Genomic DNA, 10636 nt, shown 5'->3' on the forward strand with positions numbered 1-10636 from the left:
AGTCTCTAAAACTGGTTAAATCATGTCTGTGACTATAACAGAACGTGTGTAGGAGGCAAAATCCCAAGGAAAACTGTTCACAAAAAAACACATAAAATATCCCTCCGCCAGTCTCTGTATTGTCTATGGCAAGGGAAAATAGATAGCGTCCAGTTTACAATGCCTACAGCTTCCACACGATGTCGCCAGTACTGGCGATTGAGTTGAAGTTTATCCTTGGTGAGATGAGGAATAGGCACTTCCTGTCTTCGGGTACAATTGTGGCTGGTATTGGAGTGGCCATCACAAAGCCCTGACCACAATCGTATAGAACATTAGTGGGCAGAACTGAGAAGGGAATTTTTACTAGGATTAAATGCCAGGAATTGTGATGAGATTAAATGTATTTGGCTGAGGTGTATGTAAACTTTGGACTTCAACTGTAGGTACCGTTACTGTGTTAAAAACAGAGGCAGTTGTGGGACTGATGTGTGTGGTGTTAAAGGGGAAATCTGACATTTGTTTCTAAACATTGGAGTAAAAAAATAATGACAGCTTTGTTATTGTTTCAACTGCAGATTGGTTGTTTGTTGTGTGGCTTTTTTAAAGGGGCAACCTGGGTTTTAAACAGAAACAAAATGGCAGCCCAGAGACCTGAGCTGTGTTGGAATACTCATACTAACTGTACTATTTGTGACGTACATTGAGTTTGTAGTATGCTTATTGGTCGTAGTATGATATAGTTGGTTTAGCCAAAAGTTCCCTGGTATGCAAGCATTTCTAAACTTTTATTCACTTTTATGGGGTATTGTGATGTCATTATGGGGTACTGTGATGTCACTATGGGGTATTGTGATGTCATTATGGGGTATTGTCTGAAGATAGATAATTTAAAAAATGTCATCCATTTTAGAATAGTAGCCAAAGAACATTTTACTGGTTGAAGTTGTTTTTAAATATAAAGTAGTACATTTTCGACAAAACCAAACATTATATTAATCAGGACATTCAAATGAACCTTACAATTATAATCCAAAGTAGTGTGAAATGCACTCATAAGCAACCTGGAAATGGAGGCTATATCTGCTGTCAGCCTATGAGAAGTCCCCTGAGTTTTCCCCCACGGGGGTGAATTAGTGAATAGACACAGAAATTAATGTGAGGTTCCTTGAGTAGCATCCTGATCTTACACTGATAGTGTGTTGTCATATTCAGAATACATCGTGGAAAAACTACAATCTCTGCTCACCTTTTTGCTCCAGGCAGATATACAACATCCATAACTAGTGGTTTCTGCATTAGAAGGGAGGGGCATCTGCATTAGAAGGGAGGGGCTTCTGCATTAGAAGGGAGGGGTTTCTGCATTAGAATGGAGGGGTTTCTGCATTAGAAGGGAGGGGTTTCTGCATTAGAAGGGAGGGGTTTCTGTATTAGAAGGGAGTGGTTTCTGCATTAGAAGGGAGGTGTTTCTGCATTAGAAGGGAGGGGTTTCTGCATTAGAAGGGAGTGGTTTCTGCATTAGAAGGGAGGGGTTTCTGCATTAGAAGGGAGGGGTTTCTGCATTAGAAGGGAGTGGTTTCTGCATTAGAAGGGAGGGGTTTCTGCATCCAAATTGCATGTGCATCGCCCTTGTTACAATTTTAGCAAACACAGAAAGGGGCCTATATAGAAGACCAAAAGTCATCTGGCACACTGCTTAGGATGTCAACAACTTTTACTTTTTTCTAGCCTAAAATCATTGATGTTACTACTAATGTGAAAACAAGACTAAATATGACTATTGTTGCTCACTTGACTGTCTCAAGACAATTGTCAAATAATTGTAACATTCATTACAGACGTCAATTGTGCCAACATGGCTACGCTGTTGGCATCACCTTTTACAGTGGATTTCTGCTGTTGTGGGCCTTTAACCATCTGTCTGACTTGTTGTTTACACAGGACAGAGACGTGACTATCGTGGAGCCTCAACATCATGATGCTAACGAGGCAGAGAAGAGTCTCTCCAGTTTATATCACCTCAAGAATCACCAGCAGAGACCCACAGGGAATAAATCTCATTGCTTCTCAGACCGTGGGAAAGGTTGCAAATCTTCATCAGAACTTAAAATACACCAGCGAGTACACACAGGAGAGAAATCTCACCACTGTTTTGATTGTGGGAAGAGTTACTTAAGATCAGAATCACTAAAATTACACATGAGAATTCATACTGGAGAGAAACCTTATACCTGTGATCAATGTGGGAAGAGTTTTACTCAGTCAAGCTGCCTGAAAACTCACCAGAGAATACACACTGGAGAGAAACCTTATAGCTGTGATCAATGTGGGAAACATTTTACTCACTCAAGCTGCCTGATGGTACATCTTGAGAGCACACAAGGGAGAGAAACCTTACCACTGCTCTGACTGTGGAAAGAGTTTTGTTAGTTCAACAGATCTAAAATCACACCAGAAAATACACACAGTAGAGAAACCTTATAACTGTACTCAATGTGGGAAGAGGTTTAATCACTCAAGCTGGCTGATAGTACACCTGAGAGCACACACAGGAGTGAAACCTTATAGCTGTGATCAATGTGGGAAGAGTTTTGTTACATCTAGGCATCTGACTATACAGCAGAGAACACACACAGGAGAGAAATCTTACAGCTGTAGTCAATGTGGGAAGAGTTTTATTCAGTCAAGTAGCCTGATATCACACCAGAGAACACACACAGGAGAGAAACCTTACAGCTGTAGTCAATGTGGGACGAGTTTTATTCAGTCAAGTAGCCTGATATCACACCAGAGAACACACACAGGAGAGAAATCTCATAGCTGGGATCAATGTCACAAGAGATACTCTGATAAAAGATCTCGGATCAAACATCAGAAAATACATTAATGATGGAGTTGTTTCATGATATCAATGAATTAATGTCACAGTGTAGAATGTTTAAACATTGTAGAAGGAGTATTTTAATGATGTCACAATGTAGAATGTTTAAACATTGTAGTAGGAGTATTTTAATGATGTCACAATGTAGAATGTTTTAACATTGTAGAAGGAGTATTTTAATGATGTCACAATGTAGAATGTTTTCACATTGTAGAAGGAGTATTTTAATGATGTCACAATGTAGAATGTTTTCACATTGTAGTAGGAGTATTTTAATGATGTCACAATGTAGAATGTTTTAACATTGTAGTAGGAGTATTTTAATGATGTCACAATGTAGAATGTTTTAACATTGTAGAAGGAGTATTTTAATGATGTCACAATGTAGAATGTTTTCACATTGTAGAAGGAGTATTTTAATGATGTCACAATGTAGAATGTTTTAACATCGTAGTAGGAGTATTTTAATGATGTCACAATGTAGAATGTTTTAACATTGTAGTTGGAGTACAAAGGATGTGAATGTGTTAAAAGTCCATATTGATACAGAAACACTAAACCAGGATTTAGATGTATTAATAGAAGTTGATTGACAAAGTCATGAAAAATGGAATAAACCACATTTTGGCTTTGATAAAATATATGCCTCTGGGGTCAAAATGATCCATGTCAGAACTATGGTTCAATGTAAATATGTAGTGGGTCAAAATGATCCATGTCAGAACTATGGTTCAATGTAAATATGTAGTGGGTCAAAATGATCCATGTCAGAACTATGGTTCAATGTAAATATGTAGTGGGTCTAAATGATCCATGTCAGAACTATGGTTCAATGTAAATATGTAGTGGGTCAAAATGATCCATGTCAGAACTATGGTTCAATGTAAATATGTAGTGGGTCTAAATGATCCATGTCAGAACTATGGTTCAATGTAAATATGTAGTGGGTCAAAATGATCCATGTCAGAACTATGGTTCAATGTAAATATGTAGTGGGTCTAAATGATCCATGTCAGAACTATGGTTCAATGTAAATATGTAGTGGGTCAAAATGATCCATGTCAGAACTATGGTTCAATGTAAATATGTAGTGGGTCTAAAATTTGTTTTAAATTCTCACTCATTAAACACGAATAAATCAACACATGCTTCTCTTTGAATGACTTAATACAATATTACACTTTTATGAAATAAATGAAAATAAACTTTTGGTTCCTCAACTGTGTTGCCCCTCCAGTCAGCAGATGACGATGTGTCTTTTTATTTTAATTACATTTTATATATTTATTTTTTTATTCAAAATACAGACCAACAATGTACATTGTTACATCATACAAAACAGAACTAGTATCAACTAGAAAATACTGAAACACACAAAATATCAATGAAGTAATAAAACATTAACTATTTTAGTGTAGTTGTTATCACTCTGAAAAAATCTATAATGATTCAGGAAAATGTTTTTCTTGTTGTTATTCACTGGGGTTAATGTTTTAATAAAATATTTCAATTCAGTCAGAAAAATGTGTCATTTTGATATAGAATTTTGGAATGTTTGTTTGTGTATAAAGTATTTGGCAACAAGAATAAAAAAAATCACAATAATTTCAGTGGTTTCATTGCAATAGTAACATATTATATCCTCCATGTTAAACATGGGCAGTGTTCATAATGGTAACATATTATATCCTCCATGTTAAACATGGACAGTGTTCATAATGGTAACATATGATATCCTCCATGTAGAACATGGGCAGTGTTCATAATAGTAACATATTATATCCTCCATGTAGAACATGGGCAGTGTTCATAATGGTAACATATTATATCCTCCATGTAAAACATGGGCAGTGTTCATAATAGTAACATATTATATCCTCCATGTAGAACATGGGCAGTGTTCATAATGGTAACATATTATATCCTCCATGTAGAACATGGGCAGTGTTCATAATGGTAACATATTATATCCTCCATGTTAAACATGGGCAGTGTTCATAATGGTAACATATTATATCCTCCATGTTAAACATGGGCAGTGTTCATAATGGTAACATATTATATCCTCCATGTAAAACATGGGCAGTGTTCATAATGGTAACATATTATATCCTCCATGTAGAACATGGGCAGTGTTCATAATGGTAACATATTATATCCTCCATGTAAAACATGGGCAGTGTTCATAATGGTAACATATTATATCCTTCATGTTAAACATGGGCAGTGTTCATAATGGTAAATAAGTATCTTGCAAGGTTTTCACAAAATTATGACACAGATTTACATCAAAGAACAAGTGGGACAGATTCTCACCTTTTTCTCAGAAAACACAGATATCATCAACAGCCACACATGTGGACATCATAGAATTACATGGATATATCTGATGTAACATGTTAAAGTGCCCTTCCTTAACGTTGTTTGTTATACAGTATTTGTAAGGCCTTAACCAGCCACACATGTGGACATCATGTGGGGGGGAATTGTGCAGGAAACATATTTTCCAGGCCATTAAAGCTTGTTGGTGAAACCTAACTGACTTTGACAGTTTACTTAGTGTAGAATTGCTTCAGTTATCTGGTGTTGAAAAGTCCCACACCACACCTTACCATCCCATGGGCAACGGCCAAGCAGAACGTCTGAATCGCACACTGGGTGGGCGAGACTACTGGGTTTCCACCCTTCTTCTTGATGTTCGGACGCACCTCTAGGCTGCCGGTAGATGTTATGTTTGAAAGTGTGCTGTTGGATGGGGACACAGTAGATGTGGATAAGTAGGTCCAGTCTCTGGGTGAATGAAATACCATATTGAATCAGTATTGATCAAACATCTTTTCAACCAGTTGATCTTGAAAGTGTTATTTATGTCACAAAGTCCAACACTTCCAGACCTCCTTCAGCTCTTTTATTAGAGGACTCTTTTAGTTGGTGAGATTTATTTTTCCAGATGAAGTCAAGAAAGGTCTTGTTGATCTCTTTACAAGTAGCAGGATTTACACATAAAGATAATGAGGGGTACACAAAACCAGACAGTCCCTCTGCCTTGGACAGAAGTTCTCTCCCAAGTATAGAAACATCTCTTTGTAGACAATTATTACATATATTTTGGGTTTTCTTAATTTTAGAAGAGAAATTCATGTGTTGTCTGACTAAGTGTTTTTTTACAGATGTATTCCTAAATATTTAACACAGTCCTTTACAGGAATATTTTCTATTTCTTTATCATCAGAGTCAAATAAACACAAGATTCCTGTACTATATAAACACTGCTAATCCAACAATAGTGCTAGGTGTCTGTACTATATAAACACTGCTAATCCAACAATAGTGCTAGGTGTCTGTACTATATAAACACTGCTAATCCAACAATAGTGCTAGGTGTCTGTACTATATTAACACTGCTAATCCAACAATAGTGCTAGGTGTCTGTACTATATAAACACTGCTAATCCAACAATAGTGCTAGGTGTCTGTACTATATGAACACTGCTAATACAACAATAGTGCTAGGTGTCTGTACTATATAAACACTGCTAATACAACAATAGTGCTAGGTGTCTGTACTATAGAAACACTGCTAATCCAACAATAGTGTCTGTACTATATAAACACTGTTAATACAACAATACTGCTAGGTGTCTGTACTATATAAACACTGCTAATCCAACAATAGTGCTAGGTGTCTGTACTATATGAACACTGCTAATCCAACAATAGTGCTAGGTGTCTGTACTATATAAACACTGCTAATCCAACAATAGTGCTAGGTGTCTGTACTATATAAACACTGCTAATCCAACAATAGTGCTAGGTGTCTGTACTATATGAACACTGCTAATCCAACAATACTGCTAGGTGTCTGTACTATATAAACACTGCTAATCCAACAATAGTGCTAGGTGTCTGTACTATATAAACACTGCTAATCCAACAATAGTGCTAGGTGTCTGTACTATATAAACACTGCTAATCCAACAATAGTGCTAGGTGTCTGTACTATATGAACACTGCTAATCCAACAATAGTGCTAGGTGTCTGTACTATATAAACACTGCTAATCCAACAATAGTGCTAGGTGTCTGTACTATATAAACACTGCTAATCCAACAATAGTGCTAGGTGTCTGTACTATATGAACACTGCTAATCCAACAATACTGCTAGGTGTCTGTACTATATAAACACTGCTAATCCAACAATAGTGCTAGGTGTCTGTACTATATAAACACTGCTAATCCAACAATAGTGCTAGGTGTCTGTACTATAGAAACACTGTTAATACAACAATAGTGTCTGTACTATAGAAACACTGTTAATACAACAATAGTGTCTGTACTATATAAACACTGCTAATCCAACAATAGTGCTAGATGTCTGTACTATATAAACACTGCTAATCCAACAATAGTGTAGGTGCCTGTACTATATAAACACTGCTGATACAACAATAGTGCTAGGTACCTGTACTATATAAACACTGCTAATCCAACACACTTGAATTAAAGGGGAACTACTCTCAAAATTGTACATTTCTTAGATTTTCCCCAAACCTCAAAAGTGGTCTCCTTTTGTAAGTTATGGACTTAGAACAATTGATTGTTTTTATGTTTAAAAAAAGTCTGACTTTGAGAACAAAAACCTGAAATTCTGAATTTGTGAATTTCTGACTCAGTTTCTCTGTTTCAATAAAAGGTCTACTATTATCCTACTGAACAGTACAGCTTGGGTTGGTCTACTATTATCCTACTGAACAGTACCACTTGGGTTGGTCTACTATTATCCTACTGAACAGTACCACTTGGGTTGGTCTACTATTATCCTACTGACCAGTACTCCTTGGGTTGGTCTACTATTATCCTACTGAACAGTACCACTTGGGTTGGTCTACTATTATCCTACTGAACAGTACAACTTGGGTTGGTCTACTATTATCCTACTGACCAGTACCACTTGGGTTGGTCTACTATTATCCTACTGAACAGTACAGCTTGGGTTTGTCTACAATTATCCTACTGAACAGAACAGCTTGGGTTGGTCTACTATTATCCTACTGAACAGAACAGCTTGGGTTGGTCTACTATTATCCTACTGAACAAGTACCACTTGGGTTTGTCTACTATTATCCTACTGAACAGTACAGCTTGGGTTGTTCTACTATTATCCTACTGAACAGTACAGCTTGGGTTGGTCTACTATTATCCTACTGAACAGTACAGCTTGGGTTGTTCTACTATTATCCTACTGAACAGTACAGCTTGGGTTGGTCTACTATTATCCTACTGAACAGTACAGCTTGGGTTGTTCTACTATTATCCTACTGAACAGTACAGCTTGGGTTGGTCTACTATTATCCTACTGACCAGTACAGCTTGGGTTGGTCTACTATTATCCTACTGAACAGTACAGCTTGGATTGGTCTACTATTATCCTACTGAACAGTACAGCTTAGGTTGGTCTACTATTATCCTACTGAACAGTACAGCTTGGGTTGGTCTACTATTATCCTACTGAACAGTACAGCTTGGGTTGGTCTACTATTATCCTACTGAACAGAACCACTTGGGTTGGTCTACTATTATCCTACTGAACAGTACAGCTTGGGTTGGTCTACTATTATCATACTGAACAGTACAGCTTGTGTTGGTCTACTATTATCCTACTGAACAGTACCACTTGGGTTGGTCTACTATTATCCTACTGAACAGTACCACTTGGGTTGGTCTACTATTATCCTACTGAACAGTACCACTTGGGTTGGCCTGTAACAAGTAATTAAAGTGTAGAAAGTAATTAAAGAGCAGCAGTAAAATAACAACAGCAGGACTATATACAGGTCAGTACCTGGCTCTCCAGAGAAGACAGGCTATGTGCACACAGCCCACAAAATGAGGTGGAAACTGAGCTGCACTTCCTATCCTCCTGCCAAATGTATGACCAGTTAATTCATACTGTATGTTGTAGTCTGTCCAAGAGGGGAATCACACAGACTGATCTCAGTTAATTCATACTGTATGTTGTAGTCTGTCCAAGAGGGGAATCACACAGACTGATCTCAGTTAATTCATACTGTATGTTGTAGTCTGTCCAAGAGGGGAATCACACAGACTGATCTCAGTTAATTCATACTGTATGTTGTAGTCTGTCCAAGAGGGGAATCACACAGACTGATCTCAGTTAATTCATACTGTATGTTGTAGTCTGTCCAAGAGAATCACACAGACTGATCTTAGTTAATTCATACTGTATGTTGTAGTCTGTCCAAGAGGGGAATCACACAGACTGATCTCAGTTAATTCATACTGTATGTTGTAGTCTGTCTAATAATTAAATCACACAAGACTGACAGCCTGTAATTTTATTAAAAACATTCAGTTGATTACATGGCAGTTTAGAGAGCAACATCAGAACAATAATCTACATCATAATCAATATCATAACATTTATAATCAATAACATCATTATCTCTATACTACTAACAACATAACACTAATCTACATCATAATCAATATCATAACATTTATAATCAATAACATCATGAGAGGTAAACAACAACAACAAACCCCTTTATTAAAAAATGTGACTAATAATGGAAACACTTCAAGATAAAGAATCTAAGAGACACTAAATAAGATAAAGAATCTAAGAGACACTAAATAAGATAAAGAATCTAAGAGACACTAAATAAGATAAAGAATCTAAGAGACACTAAATAAGATAAAGAATCTAAGAGACACTAAATAAGATAAAGAATCTAAGAGACACTAAATAAGATAAAGAATCTAGGAGACACTAAATAACATAAAGAATCTAAGAGACACTAAATAAGATAAAGAATCTAAGAGACACTAAATAAGATAAAGAATCTAAGAGACACTAAATAAGATAAAGAATCTAAGAGACACTAAATAAGATAAAGAATCTAAGAGACACTAAATAAGATAAAGAATCTAAGAGAAACTAAATAAGATAAAGAATCTAAGAGACACTAAATAAGACAATAATAACACATAAACATAAATAAATGAAGACAAAAAGCAAAAACAAAACATTCTGGAAACAAAACAGACGTTTTTTTGAGCTTCTCTCTTAAAATATTTAAACCCCATATTACCAAAACCCATGTTACCCAAAACCCCATGTTACCCAAAACCCCATGTTACCCAAAACCCCATGTTACCAAAACCCCACGTTACCAAAACCCCATGTTACCAAAACCCCATGATACCCAAAACCCCATGTTCCCCAAAACCCGATGATACCCAAAACCCCATGTTACCCAAAACCCCATGTTACCCAAAACCCCATGTTACCCAAAACCCCATGATACCCAAAACCCCCTGTTACATAAAACCCCCTGTTACCCAGAACCCCATGTTACCCAAAATCCCATGTTACCCAAAACCCCATGTTACCAAAACCCCATGTTACCAAAACCCTATGTTAACCCAAAACCCCATGTTACCAAAACCCCATGTTACCCAGAACCCCATGTTACCCAGAACCCCATGTTACCCAGAACCCCATGTTACCCAAAACCCCATGTTACCCAAACCCCATATTACCCAAACCCCATGTTACCCAAACCCCATGTTACCCAGAACCCCATGTTTCCAAAACCCCATGTTACCCAAAACCCATGTTACCCAAAACCCCATGTTACCCAAACCCCATGTTACCCAAAACCCCATGTTACCCAAACCCCATGTTACCCAAAACCCATGTTACCCAAAACCCCATGTTACCCAAACCCCATGTTACCCAAAACCTCATGTTA

General features: G+C 37.0%; 1 protein-coding gene across 1 annotated transcript; it reads left to right on the forward strand.

The window, feature by feature from the left end:
* The first annotated feature begins 179 nt into the window (after window positions 1–179).
* LOC149974784 (uncharacterized) lies at window positions 180–2866 on the forward strand. The gene is made up of 3 exons (XM_090211805.1): window positions 180–188; window positions 1921–2367; window positions 2435–2866. The coding sequence occupies exons 1-3, from the start codon at window positions 180–182 to the stop codon at window positions 2864–2866; spliced, it is 888 nt and encodes a 295-aa protein (XP_090067931.1).
* The last annotated feature ends 7770 nt before the right edge of the window (window positions 2867–10636 follow it).

The sequence above is a fragment of the Oncorhynchus mykiss genome, chromosome 19 (assembly GCF_057628025.1).
Source record: "Oncorhynchus mykiss isolate SJ-2025 chromosome 19, ASM5762802v1, whole genome shotgun sequence".
NCBI lineage: Eukaryota > Metazoa > Chordata > Actinopteri > Salmoniformes > Salmonidae > Oncorhynchus > Oncorhynchus mykiss.

Bases quoted from the DNA above. Each gene is read 5' to 3' on its own strand.
- LOC149974784 (XM_090211805.1), top strand. The intron at 2,368-2,434 runs GAAACCTTACCA...AAATCACACCAG, and splicing joins TTGAGAGCACACAAGGGAGA to AAAATACACACAGTAGAGAA.